Below are 26,515 nucleotides of genomic sequence, written 5' to 3' on the forward strand. Positions count from 1 at the left end.
TAGGCCAGGGTGCTGGAAATAATCAGGCAGCAAATAAAGCAGACGAAATTATTCCTAATGATGGTGGAGCAGTTAGCACCCAGTGCAGTGCTCCCAGGACCGGGCTGTCTGCCTCCCACTCTCTAAGGGACGGAGGGAGGCTGGGGGCGAGGGGTGGCTTAGGGAGTGTTTGACTCGGGGTCAGGTGGCCAGAGGAGCAGCCCAGCAGCTGAGCTGGTGTTGGGGAGGGTCCTGGTGGGCTCAGGACTGAGAGCCTTCTATGTGCCACGCCCCACCCCAACTTAGATCCAAGACCTGGCCATTCGCTGTGTGCAGAAGAACATCAAGAAGAACAAAGGGGTGAAGGACTGGCCCTGGTGGAAGCTTTTCACCACGGTGCGACCCCTCATTGAGGTACAGCTGTCGGAGGAGCAGATCCGGAACAAAGACGTACGTAACAGCCTGGGAAGGCCACGCTGCCGGGAGGGAAGGGCTGTGGTTGATCCATGTGGGCAAGAGTTTTGCCAGCTTGTCTTGGGCTCCCAAGTGCTCCTTCGTTTAGTCCAGGGAGCTGGTATCCTTGAACTATGCCCAGCAAACAGAAGGCGTCCCTCTGGGGTGCTGGCTGAGCCCCTGGGTATCCTCTTAGGATAAGACCTCAAGCATCCTCAGCATATGGGGAAGGGTCTAGGGATGGAGCCCCAGGGAGGCAGTGGCTTCCAGTTCCCTTGTGTCCCGGCCCGAGCTTCACCAGCTTCATTCACCCCAAGGGTGCAGCTCCTGGGCCCCAACAACTCCCAGTGCCTCTGGCTCACTTTGCCCGCCTTACTGCACCCTAGGAAGAGATCCAGCAGCTGAGGAGCAAGCTTGAGAAGGTGGAGAAGGAGCGGAACGAGCTGCGGCTCAGCAGTGACCGGCTGGAGACCCGGGTGAGTGCCTCCCAGCACCAGACAGACCGGCCCACCTCCACAGGGCGCCCAGCCCAGGAGGCCCCCCACTGCTGTTCCAGCTGAGTGAGGCAGGCAGTTCAACTGGTGGCGACTCCCTCCCCCAACCCCAGATCTCAGAGCTGACATCGGAGCTGACGGATGAACGTAACACGGGAGAGTCCGCCTCCCAGCTGCTGGACGCGGAGACCGCCGAGAGGCTCCGGGCTGAGAAGGAGATGAAGGAGCTGCAGGTAAGGGCAGGACCGTGCTAGAGGCTGCCACACTCTAGTGCCCACTGCTCCCCCAATGATAGGTGGCATCTCTGCCACCAGCCCAGCACCCCTGTCTGCCCCGGGTAAGCTTATGACTGTGGTCTCGGTGGTTCAGGGGCGCGGGTGGTACTGAGTGAGAGGGTGGGACGGCACACCTCATAACCTCCTCTTCTGCAGACCCAGTATGATGCACTGAAGAAGAAAACGGAGGTGATGGAAATGGAGGTGATGGAGGCCCGTCTCATCCGGGCAGCTGAGATCAACGGGGAAGTGGATGACGATGACACAGGTGGGTCGGAGGCTGGAGGACTTGGAAGTGGCCTGAGTGGCAAGCTCTGATGCCCACCCCTAGGAAACCACACCCCTTGTCTCCTGTCTGTAGGGCTGTTTTAAGGCTACATGAAATAAATTGATGAGAAAGTAGAGGTGCCCGTAAGTGCAGGCGATTATCGTGGAGGGTGGTAAGAACCATGATAATGATGATGTCTGAGGACCACGGTCTGCCAGTCCCTGGGGAGAAGACAGCACACGTGGCCACATCACCCTCTCTAGGCTTCTCCCAGCTAGTGGCTCCTTCTGCCTTGGGAGGAAGCCACCATTCCAGGCACCTTTCTGAGTCCCTCCAGCTGACTCCGCTGCTGCCCCATCCTGCGTCCCCTCGGCCCCTCCTCGGGGACTCTCGGCAGCTCAGTCCTCCCTTGTGTGCCCCCACCCCACAGGTGGCGAGTGGCGTCTGAAGTATGAGCGAGCAGTGCGGGAGGTGGACTTCACCAAGAAGCGGCTCCAGCAGGAGTTTGAGGACAAGCTGGAGGTGGAGCAGCAGAGCAAGAGGCAGCTGGAGAGGCGGGTGAGTTTGGTGGAGGGAGCGGAGGTCTGCGCCTAGGAGGAGCTGGGAGGAGCTGGGAGGGGCTTGGCGCCCCACGTTGGCCCAGGGAATGGCCGGAGCCAGGCAGGCCCTGGGAGCAACAGCGAAGGGTTGACATGTTCGCCTCTCGGTTCAGGGGACAACCAAAGGCAAACTATTGTTAAGAGTGTCTTAGGTTCCCTGGACGACCCTGACTTCATCCCTCATCCCCACATCTCCCCCTCATTCACCCACTTCCTTCTCCTCACCTCTTTGACCGATACTTCTGGGCCTCTCAATGGCTGCTGACCCTGCACCCCATCTTGCCTCCTAGCTTGGAGACCTGCAGGCAGATAGTGATGAGAGCCAGCGGGCCCTGCAGCAGCTCAAGAAGAAGTGCCAGCGGCTGACGGCCGAGCTGCAGGACACCAAGCTGCACCTGGAGGGCCAGCAGGTCCGCAACCACGAGCTGGAGAAGAAACAGAGGAGGTGGGTGGGTCCCCTGACCTGGACGCAGAGGACTTCCTAGGGCAGCCCGAGACAGGGTTCCCTGCCTCCCTCCAGCGGGGAGAGAAGAGGGGGCCTGAATTGGGCCAGGGGCTTTGCCTGCATGGTCACTCATCCTGGAATGTGAGTCAGGGTCTCGCCCCTAAGGAGCACGCAGACCACAGCCCCACCGACGGCCTGCTCAGGCCTTCGCTCTCGGACATGCTCCCCTCAGTACGTGCTGTCACCCTGCCTGGGACCGGGAAGGATGGGTGTCAGCCAGAGCCCGTGCAGGAACCTCTCCACGGCGGCCCTGCCTCTTGCCCTCGCCCGGCTCCCCATCTCTCCCTTTTGCCTCAGCTACACAAACACACTCTCCTGACTAATGTCGTTAAACTGTCGTGCCACTTCCATCTCATTACGGTAATGACACAAAGGGGGGCAGGTGTAGCCCTCACAGGAGAAAATCCAATCTCAATTAATTTCCCTGGCTGGGGGTGGCAACGGGATGCCTCTAGTAGTAACAGGAAGGAACCCATACACCCCGGAAACAGCAGGGCGCCCCAGGGGGTGGGAACGGCACCCGGTTCCCCGCTGCAGGGGTCGGGTTCTCAGCAGAGGCACCAGTTGCCTTTGTGAAGGGGCAGCCCCACACCCACGCCCCTGGGGGTGAGGACGGCAGGGCTGGGTCCTTTCAGTGACCCAGGGTTACCCTTGGCCTCCTGGGCTCGCTCGGGCCTGCCGGGCTGCTGCTCTGCAGAGAGTGAGGGGAGGTAGGAAGGCTTTATGTTTCTCCCTCCCAGCTCTGTGACTCTCTGCTTCCCTAGTTCTCATCTTTACCCCCACCTTCCCTTTTACCTAGTGGCAGACACCCTTAGCGGGACACCCCGCCCCTGCTCAGAGCACCCCCATGACAGTGCCAGCTCGGCCTAGTTAACCGTCTCGCTGCACTCCCCGCTGGGCACCTTATTAGGTTTCAGCTGCCCGGAGTTTTCTTACTTTTTTTTTGATGTGGAGTTGGGGTGGGGATGAGCTGTTCAGTTTTCCACCGGAAGCCCATTAGCTCTTCAGCGAAGGTGTTAAGAGGAATTTCAGCAATTTGCTCCTTCTGTAGCGTCACTGGGCAGGAAATGGAAGGCTGGGAAGTGGAGAAGTGAAGAAAGAGGCCCCCGACTGTGGACCGTGTGCCCGTTGAAGCACGCTGCCAGCCGGGCACGGTGGGACTGGGGCCTCCAGCCTGGTGTGGGGTGTCCTGGGGGTGACAGGGGTGCTGCTGGGGCAGGTGGGCCTGGCCAGGGCCTGGTGCTCAGAGGTGGGGCAGCAGCCAGCTGCTCCATCTAAAGTTGCCCAACTGAACCGTAGAAAGTGAGTCGGACAAGGCAGGACGTCCACTTCTACCCATTCTGATGCCCGCTCTGCCCTCACCCTGGTCCCTCTCTCCATTCTTTGATCTGTTGAAAGGGAAAAGGTCGAGACTTAATGCCAGAGGAGAGTCTGTCCGCCTCTTCCCTGGAAGCAGTCTGTGGTTCCCTCTGAGGCCCATCTGGTGAAAAGGCTCCTTGGACCTGTTTGATGAAATCCCTACCCACCCCATCCCAGACTAGGTTGCTCAGCAGGGCCTAGGTGGCCTGACCTGTAACCCCTGAATGTCACCTGACCATTGGCCCCAAGTTCAGGCTGCAGGATTCCCCCTGACTTGGGTCCTGTCCATATCTGTGGCACCACTTCCTGGCGGCCTCTGGGTGCTGGAGACCTGGACTCTTCCCTTATCTGATGGAGCCGCCATGGCCACGCTCCCTCGCAGGTTTGACAGTGAGCTCTCGCAGGCACATGATGAGGCCCAGCGGGAGAAGCTGCAGCGGGAGAAGCTGCAGCGGGAGAAGGACATGCTCCTCGCCGAGGCTTTCAGCCTGAAGCAGCAGATGGAGGTGCGTGGGGCTTCCCATCATCCATACCCCAACCCCATCACAGGCTCGGGCCAGCCCAGGGCCAGCCTCATCTTCTCTTTTGCTCCAGGAGAAAGACATGGACATTGCGGGATTCACCCAGAAGGTTGTGTCATTGGAGGCTGAGCTCCAGGACATTTCTTCCCAAGAGTCCAAGGATGAGGCCTCTTTGGCCAAGGTCAAGAAACAGCTCCGAGACCTGGAGGCCAAGGTCAAGGATCAGGAAGAGGAGCTGGATGAGCAGGCAGGGACCATCCAGATGCTGGAGCAGGTGCTGAGGGCTTGGCTGAGGAAGGCACTACCGTCCCCACAGCTACCCCGGGGTGTGGGCCAGAGGAGGACAAGATCCCAAGTTCAGTCGATCATGCCTTTTCTTATTCACAAAATATTGAGGGAGCACCTGATCCGTGCCAAGCACAGTGTGAAGATAATTAAGCTTTCATGGTACTTTCCACAAGAACAGATCTTAATTGACCTCCACTGGTGAGGGGCTCAGAGTCCATGGCAGCAGGAAGGCCGTGAGCCCATCCAGCCTGCCACTGAGCTACTATGTCAATTCAGGGAGCTAGAACCTGGAGGCCAAGTGGAAAAGCTGCAGGACTGCCCCCACCCACAGCAGCCTTCTCTGGGCCTGTGGCAGACCTCTAGGAAAGGAGTTCAGCTTCTCTGGAGAAGCCACTTGTCATAGAAACAAGGTGGGAGCAAAGGGAGACGTTCCCTGCTCCCAAGCCTGGGGAGAGCGGCCCATCAGGGTGCAGTGGGGAGGGGTCAGGGTGCTGCTGGGAAAGAAACCCAGTCCCTACTCCCACCCACCTCCAGGCCAAGCTGCGGCTCGAGATGGAGATGGAGCGGATGAGGCAGACCCATTCCAAGGAGATGGAGAGTCGGGATGAGGAGGTGGAGGAGGCCCGGCAGTCATGTCAGAAAAAGGTAAAGCAATGGGCACTTACTTGTCCAATATAAATGCCAGTTCCCCCATCACTGCTTTGAAGTAAGGGCTTTTCTGTTTCTTTACCTTAGCCACATTATTTTCCATTGCTATTCAGGACCAGGAATCTCCACTCGGGATCCTGGCATTGGCTGGGATGTGTGTTCTCAGGGTCTGTAGAGAAGCTCAGGCCCTTGAGGAGTTAATGCCCCCTGCTTTCTGTGCCAGGCAGCAGGCACAAGGGCTCTGGAGCAAGGGCTCCCACACGGGCCTGGGCCCCTGTGCATGGCCTGCCGTCCCTCCTCTCCCTCCCAGGCGGCTTTGAAACCCTAGGAACTTTGAATTCAGGGTCTGCCCCTCTGGGGTCATCCATGCTCAGCGCTGCCCCACTCTTTTCCCGGGGTGGGAGGATCCAGCAGGGAAGGGGCTGGCTGGCACCAGACACTGAAGGGACGAATGGGCCCCTGTTCCCAGTTAAAGCAAATGGAAGTACAGCTCGAGGAGGAGTATGAGGACAAGCAGAAGGTGCTGCGGGAAAAGCGGGAGCTGGAGAACAAGGTGGCCACGCTCAGTGACCAGGTGAGTGGAGACTGCTGGCTGCCGCAGGGAGAGCTGGGAACAGGAGGGGTGCTGGTTCCATAGGGCCCGCTGTCATCACCTGTGGGATGGGTGATCACATCCACTGCACACTGGGCTTTCTCACCAGCTGGCATAGTCCTGGCACTTCCTCTGTCATTGCTCATTAGGCATCTCTGAGAGTGAGGGTAGGATGAGGAGAGGGCTTGGGGAAGACAGGAGGAGGCCCCGGGGCAGAGCCCAGAGCCCCAGCTTCTGGTGTCCCCCCAGGTGAACCAGCGAGACTTTGAGTCAGAGAAGCGGCTCCGGAAAGACCTGAAGCGCACCAAGGCCCTGTTGGCAGATGCTCAGATCATGCTGGACCACCTGAAGAACAACGCACCCAGCAAGAGGGAGATCGCCCAGCTGAAGAACCAGGTACCTGCAGACAGGAAGTCATCAGCTTTCTCTCTCTCCCTCCTGCCCCTGTCAGTGGTTCTTGAGTCCTTGGGAAGGGAGGTGACAGGGAAGTGGGGAGAAGCCAGACTCCCCAGGGTCTGCACATGCTATATGCATGACTGTCAAGCCCCGGATGATATGGACGGGCTCAGCATCCACCACCCCTGTCACGGGAGGAGATGCCGGTACACACACAACACATCACAGCCCTGGAGTCTGAAGTAAACAGGGGAGAAGGAGAGCTCCTGGGTTCCCTCTCCCCTGTGAGCCTCCTGCACAGCCCTCCTGCCCCCAGGGAATGGCTGACGTCTCTCCCTGGGGCGGGGGTGGCTCTCTGTCCAGCTGGAGGAGTCAGAGTTCACCTGTGCAGCAGCCGTGAAAGCGCGCAAAGCAATGGAGGTGGAGATCGAAGACCTGCACCTGCAGATTGACGACATCGCCAAAGCCAAGACGGCGGTGAGGATGCGGGGTGTGCCGGGCCAGATTCGGGGGGCTGAGGGAGAATGGAGCTGTGACGGTGGCTGCTTTTACCCCAAACAGGGCTCATTCCCCAGCCCGGTCCCTTCACGCCAGGGCTTTCTGTGGCGAGAGCGGGCCTCCCCTCCTCTGCCTCCCCCCACTCAGAGCAGAGGCCTGGGAGGGGGTGAGGTGGAGGAGGGAGCCAGCAAGGGCCCATCTCCCTGTTTAACCACCTGCCTGTGGGAGCTTGGCCACAGGCCCCAACATCATAAATAAAGGCAGCAAGTGTGGCTGAGGGATGTAAACAGGTACCTAGAGATTAGCAGAAGCACCGATAAGATGGGATGGCTCCGTTTCCCTCCCTGCCCCTGGCCAGCCCACTGACAGGCCCAAGCGGCAGCTAATTAGAGCGCTTATTTAATGCCTACCTTTTAATTCCCCACCTCTCCCACGGCCCATCCATCGGCCGAAAACTCATTACTGGGATACGGCCATCGGTACCTCCTCAGGCAGGGAATGGGGCACGGGAGGAGGCTGGGCTTGGCTCTGGGCTCCCTGGCCCCCCAGCTAGTCACCTGACTGCTGAGAGATGCCAATCTCCTGGGCTTGATTTATCCCCGTGACATTTATGCTCCTCAGCAGTTTTCAGGTGAGTAATTCAAATTCCTTAATTGTGTTAAAAAGGGCTGTTATAAAATTACCATTTTATTTAAATCCGAGTTAATAAATTTCTTGGCGGAGTCTTCCGCAGCTCCCCACGTCCCGGTAACAAGATGGATGGGGCAGAGAAGGAGCCAACGCAGTCATTTTGGTTTGGAATTACAGGCTAATAGATTCATTCATTTCCTGAAGCTGCTGTTGGCTGTCTCTTCTCCTCCCCCCGCCAGGAGTGGACTTGGCTGTGGGCGCTGGATGGCCAGGGAGCAGGCAGTCCCAGGAGAAACATGCCAGGAGAGTTTCACAGATTTGAGGGGTCCTTCCTTGGGGCCTGAAGGGGGCAGAGTGCGCACAGGTTAGGGCCTGAACGCTAGTGCTAGGATGATGGGTCGTTGGTTCTGGACAGACCTTTTCTGCCTTCTCATGAGCCTCCAAAGAGCTGTCAGAAAGCAGCTGTCATTTAGCCCAGGGTCTGCCTGAGCTGCAAAGACAGCCCTTTTCCCTCCGCTCCCTGGCCCACAGCAGGACAGGCAGTTCCCTGAGCATCACTGGTCCTGGAACCTCCTCCAGTGGGTGGGCCTGGCCCTATCATCACCCCGTCCCATTGGAGGTGGCCTAGGGAGGTTCAGTCTTTCCACCGAGGGCCATCAGGCAGGCCAGGCCTGATGCTCTCTGATCTGTCTTTGCCTCTGTCCAGCTGGAGGAGCAGCTGGGCCGCCTTCAGCGTGAGAAGAATGAGATGCAGAGCCGGCTGGAGGAGGATCAGGAGGACCTGAATGAGCTGATGAAGAAGCACAAGGCAGCTGTGGCTCAGGTACCCTGCCCAGGAGTGCCCCACCGCACCCTGCAGAAGCACTGTCCTCTGGTCCTCCTCTAGGTCCCTGGCACAGCCGCTTCTTTGGGGGGGGTCACGGTGCCTGTGTGCCCTGGCCTCAGTGAGGGGTGGGGCGGGATGGATTTGGTGCTCATGGGGGATCCTGCTTCAGCACCCTCTCCTTTCCCAGGCCTCCCGGGATCTGGCTCAGATGAATGATCTCCAAGCTCAGCTAGAAGAAGCCAACAAAGAGAAGCAAGAGCTACAGGAGAAGGTGAGGACCAGGGTCTCGCTTGGTAGAGAGAGGGTGCTGGGGTCACTGTGTGTGGGGACCAACTCCCGAGCTCACAGGCCAGCACGTGCTTCTCTCTGCCATCAGTAGTGTCAGCAAGTGCGGAGGCCTAGACTTGGAGCCATGTCACCATAGCAGACATTTCGGCTTCAGCTGCCTCGTTTTGCATTTCTATGCCCTCTTTGGTCCTTAGCTTTCTCTCTTCTCTCCAAAGGGCAAAATCTGTGCCCGCGCAGGGCCAGTTGGGGAATGTCCCTGGCTCGGGGCCCCATCCTTCCACCTCCCTGTGCATCCCTCCCTCCCTCCCTCAGCCTTCTAGTCACCATGGTGATCTTGCTGGGGGGTGGGGAGAGAGAGAACCTGCCCCTTCCCTTTCCAGACTCAGTTCTTTCTTCCCTTCCTGCACCCCCCACCCCAACCCTGCAGCTACAAGCCCTGCAGAGCCAAGTGGAGTTCCTGGAGCAGTCCATGGTGGACAGGTCCCTGGTGAGCAGGCAGGAAGCTAAGATCCGGGAGCTGGAGACACGCCTGGAGTTCGAAAGGACCCAAGTGAAGCGGCTGGAGGTGGGTGCACACTTCCCCGTCCAGTCCTCAGCAGGCAGGGCTGAGCGGCCCCAACGGCTGGAGCCACGCATGCTCAGCAGGGCCCGGCAGGCCCGCAGCCACCCTGCTCCACGGAGGCCTCTGCCAAGCTGCCAGGCCAGCTGACGGGGCGGGTGCCTTCTCCCCCGCTCGCCAGGCCTGCTCTCTGGGCACCGCGGAGCCTGCCTGCTTTACATTCTGACTCTGTGCTTGCTTTCTGCCAAGGGACCAGAGCAGCTTAGCTTTTCGTCTTCATGTTTTCCTCCACCGTGCACTCCCCCCTCCGGTCCCCTCACTCGCTCTCCGGCAGGGTCATAAATATGCAGCGGATGGCGTCACTTCTGCACGCGCTGGAGTCCGTCCTCTCATCTCACCGCTCGCTCTTTCTCTCCCTCCCGTTTTTTATTCCCTTTTTCCCTCAGTTCTTCCCATGCTTGCATTCTCTGCCTTTTCTCCTTCCCTCTTCATTTTCCTCCATTTTTGCCCCATGTCTTCTTCTCCCTCTGTTTACTTTCTCCCCAATCTCATTCCCTTTCTTACCCTGACCTATTTCTTCCTTTCTCCCCATCCCAGTTGTCCTCTCCCTCTACTTTTCACCCTCTTCCCTTCGACCCTTCTCCTTTTTCTGTTCACCTCCATCTTCCCTTTCCACCCCTCCTTCCTCCCAACTGTAATCTCCAACCTCCACATTTAATCCTTCCCGCTCCACTCCTGAAGCCAGCCTGCTCCAGCCCCTCCCTCTCCGGCAGAGCAGGCGGGAAGGGAGGCCAGCAGAATGATCCCTCCGGGTTTACACCCCTCTCACCCTATTTCAAGTTCTCCTCCTCCATCCCAAGCGTGTAGACATCTGTCTGAGCACTGACAGGCCTTCATGAGAAGTATGTTCATGGTGTGGGTGCTGAGGAGCATCCCTGCCACCTCCCCATTAACCCCTGAGTCGGTGGAGCAGGAAAGAGGGTGGGGATGGAAATAGGTGACTATGGAGCTGGCAGTGGGCATCGGAGGGCATTAGTACCCTTGACCTTCGAAGAAAATACAGCTGGACCTCCCAGGACAGGGTCACAGTCCTCCAGCGAGCTAGAGAGAGTGAAGGAGACTTAGTAATAGTCCGTGTTCTGCCTTGGTCATATATTTTGATCCACGTTTGACACACAGGAAGGGTTAGGTAGGTTGCCTAAGGCCCCAAAGCTATCAAGGGGCAGAGGAGGCCATTGGTCTGGTGGATGTAAAATAGGACAGACCAGCTGCACTTGCCTCCTGTTCTCGTGGGCCCCAGTCCCTCTCCTCAACTCTCTCATTTTCCCTTCTGCTCAGAAAGGCAGTACTGTGGTTTAGATGCACAGAATGTTAAACGCATACAGCCCTTAGAGATGTAGCCTTATTTTAGAGACATAGAGGCTGGGGGCTGAGAGTGGCGACCCCACGGCCAGTCAGTGGTAGAACCAGGATTAGGACCAGAAGCAGCGGTCTTCCCTCGCACTCTGCCCCAATCTCCAGGGCTTTTTTTGCTCAGCGTCCTATGGCGCAGAAGGGAAAAATGTGTTCACGTTTCGGGGGAAAGAGAGATTCTTCAGGCTTAGAGGAATGGCTTTGTGTTTGGCATGTGATGACTGTTCAGTCTCCTCCTAATCCAGAATTCTCAGTAAAGCCATTTACTTCTGAGCACAGGCCCTAGCTTTTGGAGCTTCTGGGTTTAGGGTCTCTGAGGGAAACCCTGCTGCCCGTGGAGGCCCCACACATGGCATCAGTGTGGACAGGCCCAGACTCTAGCCAGAGCTCTCCTCCGACCTAGGTGGTGATAATGATGATAATAGCACTTTTCATCTTCCAGAGTCCCTTCACATACATTACCTTATTCGGGCCTTAAAAGACCCCTGGGGAATAGGTGTTATTCTCCCTTTTTTACAGAAGGACAAAGGATGTCACCTCCGAGGGCTTTCGTTGCTTGCCCACCCAGCCAGTGAGCAGGGCAGCCGGAGCTGGACCCAGGCCTCCTGACTCTGGAGCTCTGCCACACCCCGCTCTCTGCCTGGCTGATGGGTCTCTCTTCCCACCTCCCTGTCCAGAGCCTGGCCGGCCGGCTCAAAGAGAACATGGAGAAGCTGACTGAGGAACGGGATCAGCGCACGGCGGCTGAGAACCGGGAGAAGGAGCAGAACAAGCGGCTACAGCGGCAGCTCCGGGACACCAAGGAGGAGATGGGCGAGCTTGCCAGGAAGGAGGCCGAGGCGAGCCGCAAGAAGCATGAACTGGTAATGCCCCCTACCCACGAGGCCTGAGGCTGGCAGCCCTCTGAGAACCTGCTAAGCACACACCTCACCCGTGGGCTTGTGGAGGTGGGCTGCAAAGAAACCATGGTTAAATTCTAAACCAGAATTAGAGGGAAGAGAACATGTCAAGAACACAGTCCACAAAGCCTAAGGGCAGGCCAGGGGCCAAGGGTGGTACCAGAGTGTCCGTCAGGCAAGGCCAGGCCTCAACAGCCCAGCAACAGCAGATCAGAGAAAGCTCTGCAGGTTCTCAGCGGCACCCACGTAGCTGCTGCCTGGCCCAGAGAGACTGGAAGCCGGCCTTTTCTGGGGCAGCTGGGTGAGAGACTAGCCCTCCTGTGGACTGGACTGCCCCCTCTCCCTCCTAGGAGATGGATCTGGAGAGTCTGGAAGCTGCTAACCAGAGCCTGCAGGCTGATCTGAAACTGGCGTTCAAGCGCATCGGGGACCTGCAGGCCGCCATTGAGGACGAGATGGAGAGTGATGAGAACGAGGACCTCATCAACAGGTGAGGGGCCTCTATGGCAACCGTGGCCGGCTCGGAGGCCCTCTTGACTGCCTCCAGACCAGGTAGAACAGCTGCAGTCTGGGTCTCCCCACCACTGAGCCTCCAGCCCACCCTCCCCTCATTGCCAGACCCCAGCATGGACCCTGTCCTGCAGCAGCTGAGGGCTGGACAGCTGCTGCCCGGGTGAGACACCCTCCCCACTTCCTCCCTGTCCTTCTCCCCAGGCCTCCCAGGGACCTGGCTCTCCAGCTCTGCCCGTTCAAGATGAGTTATTCCCCCATTTAGCTGCATTTCTGATGGCGCCTGCCCCACTCTGGGGAGAGCAGAGATTTAAGGGCCCTGGTGCCTTGTTACCATGCCAGAGTTTTTCTCACATAAGACCCACCCAGGGAATGGTTTAGCAGAGAGATTTGTAGTCTTAGGCCGAGGAGGAAGTCACGAGGCAGGCAGACTGGCAGTGGGGGTGGGGTCAGGCCCTGGAGAAGCTCCCAAGGCTGCCCTGAGCAGACCCCCCAAGACTTGCCCCCATCCCAGCTGAAGGCCGAGGCCCCATCCTGCTCCTGGGATGCCCGGGGAGCCTGCTCCTTGAGGGCAGGGGAATGGTGCCCCAGGCGGCCTGGACCTCCCTCTGAGGACAGCGCTGTCGCACCTCCTGGTCTCAGCCAGCCAGAGCCTTGTCTTGCTGAGGACGGAGGGGTCCTCAGCCGAGGGGTCCACCTTGGTTGACTGTTCTGTGTTCTTCCCGCACCCTTGCCCACCATTTTCTTTCTGTTTCCAGTTTGCAGGACATGGTGACAAAGTATCACAAAAGAAAGAATAAACCGTGAGGACTGGAGCGCACGCGCTCTCTGCCTCTCCTCGCGTGGTGTCTAACCTCCCCCTAACCCTGGGCTCCCGCCCTGCTGCATGTCGCACGTGGACACACAGCCTCCTCTCCTCCTCTGAGCTAGTCCCTCACGCTAACACGGCTCACTCTGTCCCAAGGGAGGCAAGGGGGCAGGCCGCGCCCTGTAGAGCACAGGCAACGAGGGTGCTCCACCTGGAAGGCTCCCTGGCCCCCACATCCTTGGTCGGCAGGATGGGGGCTCCGTCAGAAAGGAGAGCTCAGCCTCGTTGGGTGGTACCCACAGCCTGCCTTCCTGAGCTTCAGCCTCTGCCCCATCAGAAACCAAGCGTAGCCGCTTCCCGGCCTCTTTCTCTGGGGAAACGTCTGTTTGGGCTGGATTTCTCCCCATCCTTGGGCTCCTTTGGAGCCTGAGCTGCCTGAAAGAAGTGGGTATGTTTCATTTTGAAAGGTCCGCCACCTTCTTTTGGCAGACAAGGGTAGAAAGTGAGGGGCATCTAACAGTTACTTTTTGGGAGAAAGCATCCAGGCAGGGGAAGGGAACACAGCCAGATGTGTTTACTTTACTCTCCGCAGGCACCTTGGGCTGAAGGAGGCCCCAGGCATTTGTGCTGCTGTCAGTCGGGTGGCGGGAAGCCCAGTAAATCCACCCCCTGTCCGTTTCCTTCTTTCTGGGTGGGAGCTGGGCAGCTGGGGCAGATGTGCGGGCCCTCAGGCAGATCGGGGTGATCCTCCTTCAGGTCCGACAGGGCTGGTCTTTGGAGGTGGGTTGTTCTAGCGCCACTTTGGGTTTCCTCCCCGACTCTCTCTTGCCTGGCAGGCCTCCTCCACTGGCCAGGATGGGCTGGCGGCAGCGCAAAGGACTCCGTGAGAGCTAATGATAAATGTAATAGTGTGTAACAGTGATAGAGGGCCGCTGGAGCCCAGTTGTCACACGCAATTAATATCCCCTGCCGTTCTGTCTCCGTTTGTTTGTTCCCCCGCGATTCAGCTCCCATTTAACTAATAGCACATGAGCCTGGACATAAATTGTATTTGACGTGAGGTTTAATTCCGACCATTTAAAATTTCAACTGCCCTCCAAGCCTGCCTGCCCCTGGAGTTTGTTTACGGGCCTGATTGTTTAAGGAAAAGAATCCAAACATCCTCTATAGGCTTGAAACTAAAGGGAAGGCAAGGGCGGGCAGGCCAGCTTCTCAACCCATTCGCTGCTCTGAATGTCAGGAGGCAAATTCATATTCTGGGCCCATGACTGTCTGTCCCCTGTGTGTTCTAGCCCTGCCATCCTGGGGCTGGAGGAGCTTCGAGGACTGATAAAATGCGCATTTCAGATCATATTCTAAACTACTGCACACGCGCACACACACACCAGCGTGCACTCATGCAGGCACACAGGGCCTGCAGTCCTAGCCAGGTTCCTGCTGACGGCAGAGGGGGTCTTTTCCTCAGCAGCTCTGGGCCCCTGCTCCAAGTTATTGAGCGAGTGTGCTAAGGCAGCCAGAAAAATAATGTTTCGATTTACTTAGAGATACAGTTGTTGTTGCCATAACCCTAATGAAAGCAGTAAACAGCACAGTATTAAGGGAGATTTATACAGAAACGCTTTTAACATGTAGACATAGATTTCGCGATGCATACAGCACCTCCTTTCTAATGGCAATCAATATGGTTATGAACGGCGGTGATAAATTACAGGCTCTGAAGCTAGAGAAGGTTTTTTGCACGGGTGTATAAGTCAAGTGGTATTGGTGTTCTACAGGGCCTGTGCACCGTAGTAAATCTGCCAGGCTCGAACGGGCACAGGGCTTGCATTAGCGGTTTCGGGGCTGTCTGCTAAACTCCTGTTTAACCGGGGCATCAGCCAGCCTGGTCTTTGTTATAATTCTGTATTTGATGGAAGCCCATAAAATATGCTTCTTTATTCCCCTCCCCTCAGTCATGCTGTCTCATCCCCAGAACAGAGTCTGGTGGCTTCTTCTGTGTGTGTGTGTGTGTGTGTGTGTGTGTGCGTACACACACGCACACACGTGCACGCACATGTGCACACCTGTGTGGCTATTTATTCAAGAACATAATTCAGGAATGGGGCTGCTTCTGTTGACACAGATGAAAGGAAATTTATATCAAGGAGAAATCCTAGCATATCCACAGCAGGGAACTTGGTGAGCAGACATTTTGCAGAATTCTAGAAGCAGTCTCACTCAGAAGCTATCTCCAAGCCCCTGCTGCTGTGTGAGGAGGTCACTGTGATTCCAGCATCAGAATTTGACTCCTTTGGGCTTTCTTGCAAGTCGAGAGGGCTCAGGCCAGCTTGGCCAGAAAAAAGCCCTGGGGGAGCAAGAGCTGGAGGCTTCCTGAGGGTGGAAGAGGAGACTGGGAGAGACAGAGCCCTCGTCTGGGATTTCTGGGCCCCACTGGGTCTCCAGGTGCAGCTTGAATCTTGAAGCTGTTACGAACCCCTCGGGAAGTGCTGCGGTCCCCGCCTTGTCCTTTCTGTTTCTTAAGGGCCAAGGGGAGTCGCAGGATGGGTCTGCGATACGGCCTATAGTGCCCAAGTTGGCACTGCATCAGCTCAGGAGACTCCAGGTTCAAGCTCACTTGAAGTCATAATGAAGCCCTTCTCTTCTCTGTTCCATCACCAGCAGCCCAGCTCTTGCAGTGAAGGCATGGAAAGTGGCAGCAGCTGTAGCCACATTTTGGGGAACAGGCAGACAAGAACAGCAGAATAGGCCTCAGGGAGGAGCTGAAGGGCCCAGGACTCCTCTTTTTAACCAAAAGCCATTTAGCTGTAATTGATGAATGGATGGTCTCCCTGTCGTTCTCACTGGATTGGTTGGCTGCACAGCAGCCTGTCACAGAAAGTGGGGTGGAGGTGCCTCCATGCTCCTCAGGGTCTTCTCGGTGGCTGTCCCACGATGTGGCCTGCTGAGCGGGGCAGGGTCCTTGTGAATGGTGCGCTCCTCCATCTAACTTCACTTGTGCTCTCTGACTCACTGATGCGCATGCTGCCCTGCATCCCACCTCCACCCAAGACAAACCTGCTTTGCCACTTTTGTGCTGCCTCCTGGGCCACCAGGTGATCACCTCTTCCCAGCCTTGCCTATCTTTCTGCTCCTCATCCCACAGCGAGGGGGACTCAGATGTGGACTCGGAGCTAGAGGACCGGGTCGACGGGGTCAAGTCATGGTTGTCCAAAAACAAGGGGCCTTCCAAGGCGGCTTCCGATGATGGCAGCTTGAAGAGTTCTAGGTGAGCATGTGGCCTTAGGTGGGAGGAAAGGCCACCTCATGCCCCAGGGATGGATGAGCAGCGCCTTGATCCCAAAGAGGGTGGGCCTCACGCCACCTGCGTCTCTCTCTTGCCTGGTATGCGTGTGAGGGGCCCAGGCCTGCCCCTGGCACGTGAGATGAGCACAGGAGGCCTGGTTTCTTCTTAGTCAGGGTCTGCGGCACCCTTAATTTTCCGAGGTAATGTTTTCCTACCAGGCTTCAGGGCTTTGGTTTGGTGTAAGTTTAACTTCATCCCCACTTATTCATTCAACAGATGTTGAACGAACTACCTGATGGTTTGGGCCCTTGGAATCAAGACTGAAATGGGGCACAGGGGGACTCTGGATCCCACACCCTGGACAAGGCCAGTCCAGGCTGGCTGTGGACCTCTGAGGTCTTAGTAGGAATAGCAGCAGAAGAGGCCCCAATTCCCCTGACTTCCCTGTCACAGCTACAGACACATTTCTGTCTTTCTCTGCCCATTCTCTTCTTCTTCTAGTCTCTTCACTCACCCTCCACCATGCTTTCTGCTAACACCCATCCGCTGGGGGAACTTGCTCCCCTATTTTCCAGCCCAGTCACAGTCTTCTGATCACACAGGCAGCTCCCCCTGAAATCCAGGTCTCCGATTCCCATCCCTCACCTACGGGCCAGCCCGGGTCCTGTGCTCCCACCCCTCCTGTGGCCACTTCCCTGCTGACTCCCCCCTCCCAACTCAGAGCCATCCTGATCCCCCAGGGCACGCCTTTCCACCTCCTCCCAGAGAGCGCTGGGTGAGCTGGGTAGAAAAAGTAATCCCTCTCCTTCTCCAGCTCCCCTGAGGCCCCTTCCCAAGTCCAGCCCCTCACCGCAAGCACCCAGCGGCCCCCGCTAATTGGTTTAATTTACTCGGCCAAACACCATTTTGCTATTGCAGATAATGCCACCTTCCCCACCCCACTGCCATTCACCACTGCACGGCACCAGGCTCCAGGTAGTTGCCAATGAAATGAATTGAACTAAACGTTTTCGAGGGGAAAAAGTGATGAAATAGAACAATAGTCTAATTTACATGACATTCTCCATGAAGCTATTTTCACTGAACGCAAATTATTTTGCTTCATTTCCTCCGACGCTCTCACGGCCACTTTGCCAGGGCTGCTGCCAAGTTCTCCTTTCTCCCTCCCCCGGTGTCTTTATTCTCTACGTTTAATGCTTGTTTCTCTCCCTCATTCTCTCTCTGCTACTGCTAATCCACTCCCGGTTCTCTCCTCCCCGGCCTCACCCCCGCACAGCAGAGCGGCCCTCAACACCCCGGGGAAGGAAGGCAAGGGGGTGGAGGAGGGGCCGGCCTCCGTGCTGAGCTCCCTGAGCTATCGGAAGCGGCTCACCCTGAAGGACTCCATCGGGGGCACCGGGGATGAGGATTCACTCTTCACCACCCTGCGCGAGCGGCCAGCCTCCCCCGAGAGGCCCCCCCGGAAGGCCCGTGGGGGCCCCAGGGAGGAGCTGGGCCTGGGCAGGAAGTCCGAGGAGCCTGAGGAATGCGGCTCCGTCTTCTCCGGGGTCGGGGGCTGCTCTAGCCGGGGGCTGGAGAAGCCGTGGGGCTCAGACTTTGACCGGGCCTCGGCCGTCTCTGCGGCCGTTAGCCGGGCCTCCTCGGCCACACAGCGTGGCTCCGGCGAGGATGGGGCCTGCTCCTCCATGAGCTTCTCGCTGTCGGGCTCCCCCAGTTCCCGCCGCAGCACCTCGAGGCTCGACGGCCTGTCAAGGACCCTCAGCCCTTCCTTGGGCCGGGCCTCAGCCCTCAGCCGGGAGAGCCCCGATTCCCACCTGTCCCTGGGCCGGAGCTGCCTGGATGAGTGGGACGATGGAGCCAGTGTGGCCTTGAGTGAGGCCCACTCACAGTACAGCTACCCGTCGCTGGCCCGCAGTCTGTCGGTGCCACCCCAGCCCCGCATCTCCGCCTCCGCCTCCGCCACGGATGAGCCTCTCGGCTCCAGTGTCCGTCCCATCAGCCGTCAGTCCTACCTAGACCCAGACCTGGAGGCTGCCATCCACGAGGTCTTGAGCTACAAGCCCGTCCCGTTCCAGCGGAGCAGCCTGGAGCCTGACTCTGAGGAGGAGGACCGGAAGAGCATCCAAAGTACCCGGAGCGCCCAACTGGACCCCCCGGAGCGAGCCACCAGTATCCGCCGCTCAGCCTCTGCTGCGGACGTCTCTGGGTCCCGCAGCAGCCGGAAAAGCCGGAGCAAGAGAAGGAGCACCTCCAGCTCCAGCTCCAGCTCCGAAGATTCCTCGGAGCACAGGCGGCGGAAGAAGGGGAGCTCTCGAAAAAGCAAGAAGAAGTCCAAATCGAGAAGGAAGAGAACGGAGACGGAGACCGAGTCCTCCTCGTCGACATCCAGTGGCTCCACTGTCTCAGGCCACAGCCGCTCGAGCGTGAAGAAGGGCCCGGCTGCGGAGGACAAGGAGGCTGGGCAGGCGCGCCGACAGTCTCGGAAGGAGGAGAAGAAGCGCAAGAAAGAGGTGGACAGCCTGATGATGCGGTACCTGTACCGCCCCGAGAGCGACTAGTGCAGTAGGTGGCACCTGGCGTGGAGTGCAGAGCATGATGTGTGCCGCTTGGTGTGAACTAACGTGCTCCCGTCCCACCCGCCACCACCCAGGCCCCTTCCTGCATTCCTCGCGGGAATGGCCTCGGAGAACCTCCTGGCTACCTCAGAGAGCCGGGGGCCAGCTGAGCTGATCAGTCGTTCTGAGCCCTGAGCCCAATCAGCTGAACTCACTGGTGATGTCCGTCACAGCTCCCACTTATCAAGTCCTAACCCTGGGCCAGGGACCACCCCCCACCCCCCCGCCAGATACGTGCCATATTTTATTCATTTAATCCTCACACTAACCCCATAACCAATGTCCGATTAGCCCCATTTTATAGAACAAGAAGCTGAGGTTCGGGGAGGTGAAGTTCTTTGCCAAGGTTACACAGCTGGCAAGTGATGTTGCCAGGATCTGAATGGAGTCTATTCAGCTTGCCCTTAACTACTCCTCCATACGACCCAAGGCAGAGCACATGGGCAAAATGTTTCCTGTATGTGTCTGGCAGCACCCATACGGAACTTCTGTCCATGACCCAGACACGCTGGGCCCAGGAAAGGGCTCTAGCTGACCCCCGGGCGTGGGTTGGTACATCACTGGCCATCAGCTATTAAGGGGCCTTTTGCTCAGCTCTCCCCCGCCTGCAGTGTCACCCTCCTCTCTGGCATGCGTCTCAAGCCTAAGAGTGCAAGGCTTACAGGGCTGCAGCGCCCACATCACCGCACCCTGCAGCAGACCTGGAGATGCCTGACTCTCTCCCCACCCCTCCTACCCGAAGCCCACACATGAGCGTCACCTCATCTCAGCTCATCTTGTAAAGTTTTAATGAATAGAAATTAGCAGCTGCTGAGTGACAGCCCCCTCCTGGCTCTCCTGCCTCCCCCAGCCTTCTCCCTGTGGGAGGGAGATCTAGCTGTTAGGCCCTTTATGCCCACACCCCCACTTGGAAGAAGGGTGAAGACTGACTCACTGGAATACTATTGTTGCCAGTTTCCCTGGTGGGCGGTGACATTTGGATCACCCTGGTTATGTGAAGCTGTTTTTGGCATGGTACCCTCCCAGGGCAAGCTTGCTGCTTCCCAGGAGGTATGACCCTAGAGCGCAGCCCCCTGGGGCACGGGCAATGTTTCCTAGATGCATGAACTAACACACACACCTGTCGCGTGCTAGTGGGCCTCTTGTGCAGTGGAGCAGCTGCCCAAGCACACTGACTTGGGCTGGGTTCTACCGAAAGAGACCAGTCTTGTTTTAAGGAATGGAGCCCATGGAAGTGAATGTTACCTGCAGCTATTTGGAGATGATGATGGGATGGGATTGGGGGGATGGTATGGGGGAGGTGGAACTTGAACCCAGACCAGGCTCATGGCCAACTCAGATTCTGTGGGCCCTGAGCTGCTCTTGAAACCAAGCCCTTGGGCTTACCCCTGCTCTGTCACTCCCCCCATGTGGCAGATGATTGCAGGATGCTCTGGGAAGAGTAGGACGCATCTCAGTTGCACTAGGGAGCTGTTGTCAGCACCACAGTGAGAAAAGGCAGGGGTCCTGATATTGTGTCTACCACCTCAGCCCGTCCTTCCACAGCCCTGCTGAGCACCCTGCTCCCCTAGCACGGGAAGTCAGCTGACGGGCCATGGGAGGAGGTTTAGAAAGCAGAGAGGGCCAGGCCCTTCTGAGCACGGTACCAATACCTGAAGAGGGAGACGTGGGCCTAGGCAGGCCATCCCACACCGACCGGCAGCTGGTGGATTTCAGACCCCAGTGACTCAGCCCATCATCACCCTTGACCCAGCAAGAACAAAAACACAGAAAACCCGTTTCTTGCCTCAGCCACCAGCACAGTCCTTGTCCACCAGGAAGACAGCAGTAGTCCTGAAACCCTACACACTGCCACCTCCAACAAGGATTGGATTCACTGCGGCCAGAGTGGGCACCAAGCCAGAAGCTAGCCAAGCAGTACAGAGCTGGCAGAGAAGGTCCAGGGGAGGGAGGACCTAGTTGGACTCAGCATGAACTGGCTTTGGGTGAATAAACTGCCAAGAGTGGGGGCAGTTTAACTTCTCACCTGGTGATGGGGACCTGCAAGAACGCAGAACACGAAAGCATCCATAGCAAAGGCAAGGGGAGGGGGCTGCTCGCCCAGTGGGAATTAGCTTCTGAACCAAATCGTTTGTGACAGTGCTGAGCAGGAGACGCTGGCTTGTGAGGAGGAAAGCTTTTGAAACAATGTGGTTAAAATGTTCAAATTGCAGCCCTGACTCTTGCCCCAGGGAAGGGGGCCAGCTGCCTGCTGTTGACTCTCCGACAGCTGTGGCTGTAGAAGCCACAAAGGAAACTGGCTAAAGAGCACCCAGGGTGGGAGCAGGGGTGTCTTGTGGCTGCACAGAGCAGGGGAGAGAGGCCTGGCATTTAGCGCTCCCAGCTGCCTCTGCCACTGCACCCAGCATCTGGATGGAACAGTGTTGAAACCCAGCTGTCGTTTATCCAGGTGTCTGCCTGGCAAGCACAGGAATATGAAAGTGGGGTCTGCAGCTCCACTCTGAGGAGAGGTGTGAGGATGGAAAGGAGCACCCCATTTGCATCTGGGTCCCAGCCCTGGCACCCACCTCACCCCCGTCTCCCCACAAAATAACCCCACTGTCTTTCCACAAAGCCATTCCTTCCTTTGCCCAACAGCAGACCTTAGCATTGAGTGCCCAGAAGTTCTGTCTAAAAAATGAAAATAAAATCAGGCTCCTGCTAATTCACAATTCAAACAATCCAAAAGCTAAAATAACCCCAGTTTTTTCTATGTTGCACAGTCATCATTGAGCTTTATAATTCTGTCCCTGAGACGTCCCAGAGTCCTTAAGTGCCTTTGGCCCATCAAAGTAAAACTCATTTATGTTCAGACTAGTTTATATTAAATGTGTTCTGTGCTATTCTGATTCCTTTAAAAATGGTAATTCGTTCATGAGAAATACGATAACTATTAACCAGACTGCCCCATTCCTAAACCGTTTTGCATAATTGAACAGGCTCTTCTATCAGACTCTTCCATCTCCCCAGGGAGAGAGAAAGAGAGACCTGTCTTTACACACCCCCTGGGCTCTCGCCCAGGCCAGTGAGGAGAATGCAGGTTTCATCTGGTTTTCTCCTCAGGTCACCGGTCTGGCAGCAAGGTGGAGTCATCAAAAGGCTTTGAGGTCTAAGGTCCCAGGTTCAGATTTACATACTGGCTGTGTGACCTTGGGCAAGGTGCTTCGTCTCTTTGAACCAGCTTCTTCATGCCATATCATGTGGTGAAGAATAAGATAGCACATCCAGAGTGCCTAAGACAGTGTCTCACATTACAGGAAATACTCAGTGATGAAATCCTTTCTTCAACACAGTTGGAAAAGCTGAGCATGTGGTTCTTTCTTGCAGAACGCTGTGTCCTCCTGTTTCGGTTTGGAGATAGAAGAACTTTGAAAGCACTAGTAAACAAGGGCCTTCCTCAGATTCTTAAATCAGAATTGTAGACAGTGGGATCACAGGATTCCTGTTTATCCTAGCAGAAGCTCTCTAGGGTCTGGAAGCAGGGCTGTGTCCCTGAGATCACTGGGCAGGGAGGGGCCCATTGAGTGCAGGGCACTGGTAGGGGTGGAGCCACCCTGGGCTGCATTTTCTCCAACATTGCTGAAATGACAGTGCACTTGGACTGGCAGAGGCAGTGGAGGTGGGAGGGGCAGGGGAAGGCTGCTCTAAGGCTTTGGAAAAGAAAGAAGAGAGAAGGTGACTAGAGGTGGAAATGAGATCCCATCCATGCTCAACGCCATGCGTCTGCTCCATCCAGGGAGTAATGCTTCTTCATATCTTGGTCAGGGGAGAGCACGAGGCTCCCAGTGGCCTGATGAAAGCCTTGGGGTTGGATGATGGTACCAAGAAAGGGATGACTATGCCACCCTGAAACAGAGGTCTTACCAGCTCCTACATCCTGAGTCTCTATTCCTTGTGAGTAGATGATATCATGGTCAAGGGCAGAAACTCTCACCGGCCTTAGGAAAGCCTGATTAGGAGGAAGGGTTATGATCTGGGAGTATTCAATGGGGAAAGCCCGTCCTTCTTAGAAGGAACCTTTTTGGGAGGAACTTTACTAAGACAGGTTGTAGTCGTGTAATCACCAGACCTGCAGTCTCCAAGTTGATGCAGCCCATGGACTGCCTGTATCAGAATCTTCTGGGGAGGGAGTTGAAAATGCAGAATTCCTGGGTTCCACCCAAGAGCTAGCAAATCCAAACTTCTCAGGGGAAGAACCCGGGGATCTAGCAGCCAATTCTTAACGCACATTCAAGTTCGAGACCCACTGCTCTTCAGCATTGCTTTCCTCGGAGTTGTAAAAGGCTTCAGAGTCAAAACGATGTGCTCCTTTCTCTTTTACTCTGAGTATCTTCTGGGGAAGCTAGGGAAGTCTTCTCGTTCTCAATTTGTGACTTTGGGGGAATGCTGTGACAGGGTTTGGGGGGGCCTCCCCAGGACCAAAGGCTTTGGTGCTGAAGGTAAAGAGCGTCCTTCCTCTGTGACCTCATTCCTCTCTTCCTGCAGCCCCACCAGCTACTGGAAGTCCCTTGCCCCTGACCGGTCAGATGACGAGCACGACCCTCTCGACAGCACCTCCAGGCCCCGATACTCCCACAACTATCTGAGTGACAGCGACACAGAGGCCAAGCAGACAGAGACCAACGCATAGCCCAGGGGAGTGGTGTGCACCCCTCCCACCCACGGCCTACTGCTGCCACGGCGCCTCTCCCGGGAAATGGCGGGGCACAGGTCTCCCCCACCTGACTGCTGATCTGCATGGGAAACACCCGACCCTCTTCGGTCAGGGGGCTTCCCAGGCTGTGGGTATCTGATGTTTCCACGTGGAAGAGGTGGAGGGAAGAGCAGTTCTGAAAAGAGAACTTTCTGCTCCTGCCTTGGGCCACCGTGGATGGCAGGTGGCTTGGCACTGCATAGAGCCAGCAAGTTGACCTCCATCTCAGCCCCCTCCCCCTGCTCAGGGACGGTGGACAGATTGCCTACTGGGACATTCTCGGGTCGCTGGGTCCATGGGGAGGAGTTTGGGGTGGGAACAGCAATTCCTTCCCCATGACTTGGGGGAGGGCTTTCTCTTCTCAGTGCCTGCTGTCTTATTACTTTTTAATTTAAATACCCAACCTCTCCATCACAGCTGCATCCCTGAGAGGGGGAGGGGGCTGTGGTGGCCTCCGGCCCGCCTCCCCGCACCGGGGATGACTAGGGGAACCTCAGCTTCATCTTTACTCTTCAGAGAGCAGTCCTTTCTTTGTGCAGCTGGAGAGACCCGTGAGCAGAGCTGGGCCCAGGTTCTTAAGAGTCCGTGTGGGGAGGGGCTCTCAGGTGCTTCTGGGTTCGAGCTGAGCAGGCCTACACAGACGGGGGTGCATCTGTACCAGCCAGAACTTCCAGCCCCTACCCTTCTTTGTCTCATCAGTGTGTTAAGTGCAATGACCCATTGAAGAGTAAACCCATTCCACCTAATGCCAATTCAGGGCTTATCCAAGCACTGCCTCCCTCCCCCTCTGTCCAAGTTGCCTGGATCACAAGCTCAGCTTGAGAGGGAAGGCCTTGGGTTGAGGGCTTGTGATCAGAAAAACTGAAGATGGAAGCTTTGGTCGGTACTGATGTGTATTAGATGCAAGTCCTCACCCTGTGTCCTGAGCCTGAGTCATTTTTCTTCTTCCAGTCGCCCTGCCCACACACACTTAAACCAGACATGACAACATGCAGACTGACAGTCCCAGCTCCCACCCTAAAGATCATCCCACCAACACCACCAGACGGGGGCCCAAGGGCAGTGCCTGGTGCCGCTCCCATCTGCTGTCTCCCCTTCTCCCCTGCAATTGGTTTGTACTCGTTGGGCTGTGCTCTCTTCCCCTGCTTACCTGATGTATGGAAATAAATGTCCTTTTTCTCCTGGCTCTGCCAATTTTCCTGCCTGTTCCTTCAGGCTCAGGTAGAGTCCAGGGGTGGTCACAGGGGAGCAGAGTGAGGACTCTGGTGGGGACCTGGGGGAATCACCCTCATCCCTGACCTGCTCCCACATCAGACCAGTGCTGCTCAGAGAGCTTGGCAGGTCATCTGGAGCAGGCGGAGGCAGTGGATGAGAGGGTTGGTCAAGGAAGACACAAACCCCACCTTTTATTTTAAGAGCCCGTGGATTGTAATTCAGGTTGGCAGAGCCGTCCAGGCCTTGGCCTACCCTGGCCTCCACTTGGGAATGTTGAGGTCCCTCTGATTATTAAATCTTGCCAATTACAGAGATCCTATCTTCTCTCTCTCTCTCTCTCTTTTTTTTTTTTTTTTTTTTTTTAAGTTTAGTCATCCCAAAGATGACTTTCTAATCAACACTTGGCAGAACTCTCTCTGGCCTCCAACCCCATTGGCCACAGGGCAACTTGAATAGGCTGGGCGTGCTGTCTTCTCCACCCTGCTCAGTCTCTGCCTTCATGCCCCAGGCCACACGTGGTTCCCTCACTGACAGCTGAGAGGCAGTGGGCAAGAAACAAATGACTCCCTCCTCCTCCTCTACCTTCTGTAATGTGACCAGTTATAATCCCTGCGTGCATGAAATATTTACAGCTGGTCGATCAGGCTCCTCTGGTTTGGACAGGTAGGCAAGAAAGGGTATCAGGCCTGATGCTGACGCTCTGGTGATGTCACCCACCCAGAAAGGGGCAAGAAAGGGAAGGGGGGGAAATGTCATCCCCAAAATGAATGGGAGAGAAGTGTGAAGTGGCTGCATCTTGAACAAAAGAAACTGCCCCCAAGGTGGAATAGAGAAGGTAGTAAAAGTGAAGTCACTTTTTTTTTTAAACTGCTGGCTCCTCGTGTTCAGTTCTGTCACTCACATCTTTTACTCCTGCTTTCAGATAGCTCGGTGCACTTTTTTCCTCCCAGGAGCTAGTGTGACAAAAGTCCCTGCTACCTACAGACAAGATCCCAACTCTGCTCACCCACACTGACTCAGGCCTTTGGTTAATCATTGATAGAAAGTCCCAGCATCAACCTCTAATAGCCTTCCCTGGGGCGGAGGGCTTTGTTCAAGTCAGAAAATATGTATTATTCATCTGCTCATTCACTCAACAGTCAAATATTTCATAACTGCCGCTATGGTCTAGGCACTGTTCTAAGTGCTGGGGATGGGTGAGGTCCCTTCCTTCAAGAAGCGGATATTCTAGTGGAGGAGTTAAACACAAAAAAATATGTGTGTCTAGCCTCCTAATATGTGCAAGCTTTGGGTGAGTAGAAAGGAGTACCTCATAGTGTTTGTCCTCCAGGGGCTCGTGTGTTAGGGCTAGGGCAGATCCCTTTGGAAATAATTACATGAGACATAAAAGGACAAAGAAGTTGCTTTGGGCAAGTTATGAGGGGAGACACTCTCACTGAGAGAGGGTGGGGAGGGACTGGGAAGGCTTCTAAAAGGAGCTGGTATTTTGAGCTGGGGCTTGAAGAAAGGATAGCACTTCCACAGGTAGATATTGCTGGGATAGGTGTGCTGGGAAGAAAGAAGAACTTGAGCAAAGGCCCTGAGGCTGGGAAATAGAGGTGGTGGCAGGGAACTCCACAGGCTGTCTGGGGAAGCTGGACACCACCTCACATGACCAACACTTCTCCAAGCTTCAGCTGAGGCCTTCGGCCAGCATTCTGGGCTCCAGGCTGGGAGGAAGGCAATTCCCTCTGCACAAACTCCTCAGGGAAGTCCAGGGACCTGCCAGGCCATCAGAGCCCATCTTCGTTTGGGGTATGCCTTCAGAGCTCTGTAAGCTCCTGCCCTCACCTGTGCACTCATGGTCGCTCTGGTCCCTAAAA

At 56.4% G+C, this 26,515-nt stretch overlaps 1 protein-coding gene across 2 annotated transcripts in view; it reads left to right on the forward strand.

Moving 5' to 3' along the window:
• MYO18A (myosin XVIIIA) overlaps positions 1-24,622 on the forward strand; it is a 96,218-nt gene extending 71,596 nt beyond the window's left edge. For both annotated transcript variants that reach the window (XM_079724719.1, XM_079724720.1), the window contains 19 exons: positions 286-429; positions 819-908; positions 1,040-1,159; positions 1,358-1,469; positions 1,900-2,027; positions 2,359-2,513; positions 4,315-4,438; positions 4,527-4,727; positions 5,276-5,386; positions 5,859-5,963; positions 6,231-6,377; positions 6,741-6,854; positions 8,212-8,328; positions 8,519-8,602; positions 9,047-9,184; positions 11,269-11,454; positions 11,841-11,980; positions 15,951-16,073; positions 23,231-24,622. In XM_079724719.1, coding sequence (XP_079580845.1) covers positions 286-429; positions 819-908; positions 1,040-1,159; positions 1,358-1,469; positions 1,900-2,027; positions 2,359-2,513; positions 4,315-4,438; positions 4,527-4,727; positions 5,276-5,386; positions 5,859-5,963; positions 6,231-6,377; positions 6,741-6,854; positions 8,212-8,328; positions 8,519-8,602; positions 9,047-9,184; positions 11,269-11,454; positions 11,841-11,980; positions 15,951-16,073; positions 23,231-23,375 — 2,484 coding nt within the window. In that variant the 3' untranslated portion in view covers positions 23,376-24,622. The remainder of the gene's footprint in view (positions 1-285; positions 430-818; positions 909-1,039; positions 1,160-1,357; positions 1,470-1,899; positions 2,028-2,358; positions 2,514-4,314; positions 4,439-4,526; positions 4,728-5,275; positions 5,387-5,858; positions 5,964-6,230; positions 6,378-6,740; positions 6,855-8,211; positions 8,329-8,518; positions 8,603-9,046; positions 9,185-11,268; positions 11,455-11,840; positions 11,981-15,950; positions 16,074-23,230) is intronic.
• The last annotated feature ends 1,893 nt before the right edge of the window (positions 24,623-26,515 follow it).

Source organism: Hyperoodon ampullatus (genome assembly GCF_949752795.1).
Source record: "Hyperoodon ampullatus genome assembly, chromosome: 19".
Lineage (NCBI taxonomy): Eukaryota > Metazoa > Chordata > Mammalia > Artiodactyla > Ziphiidae > Hyperoodon > Hyperoodon ampullatus.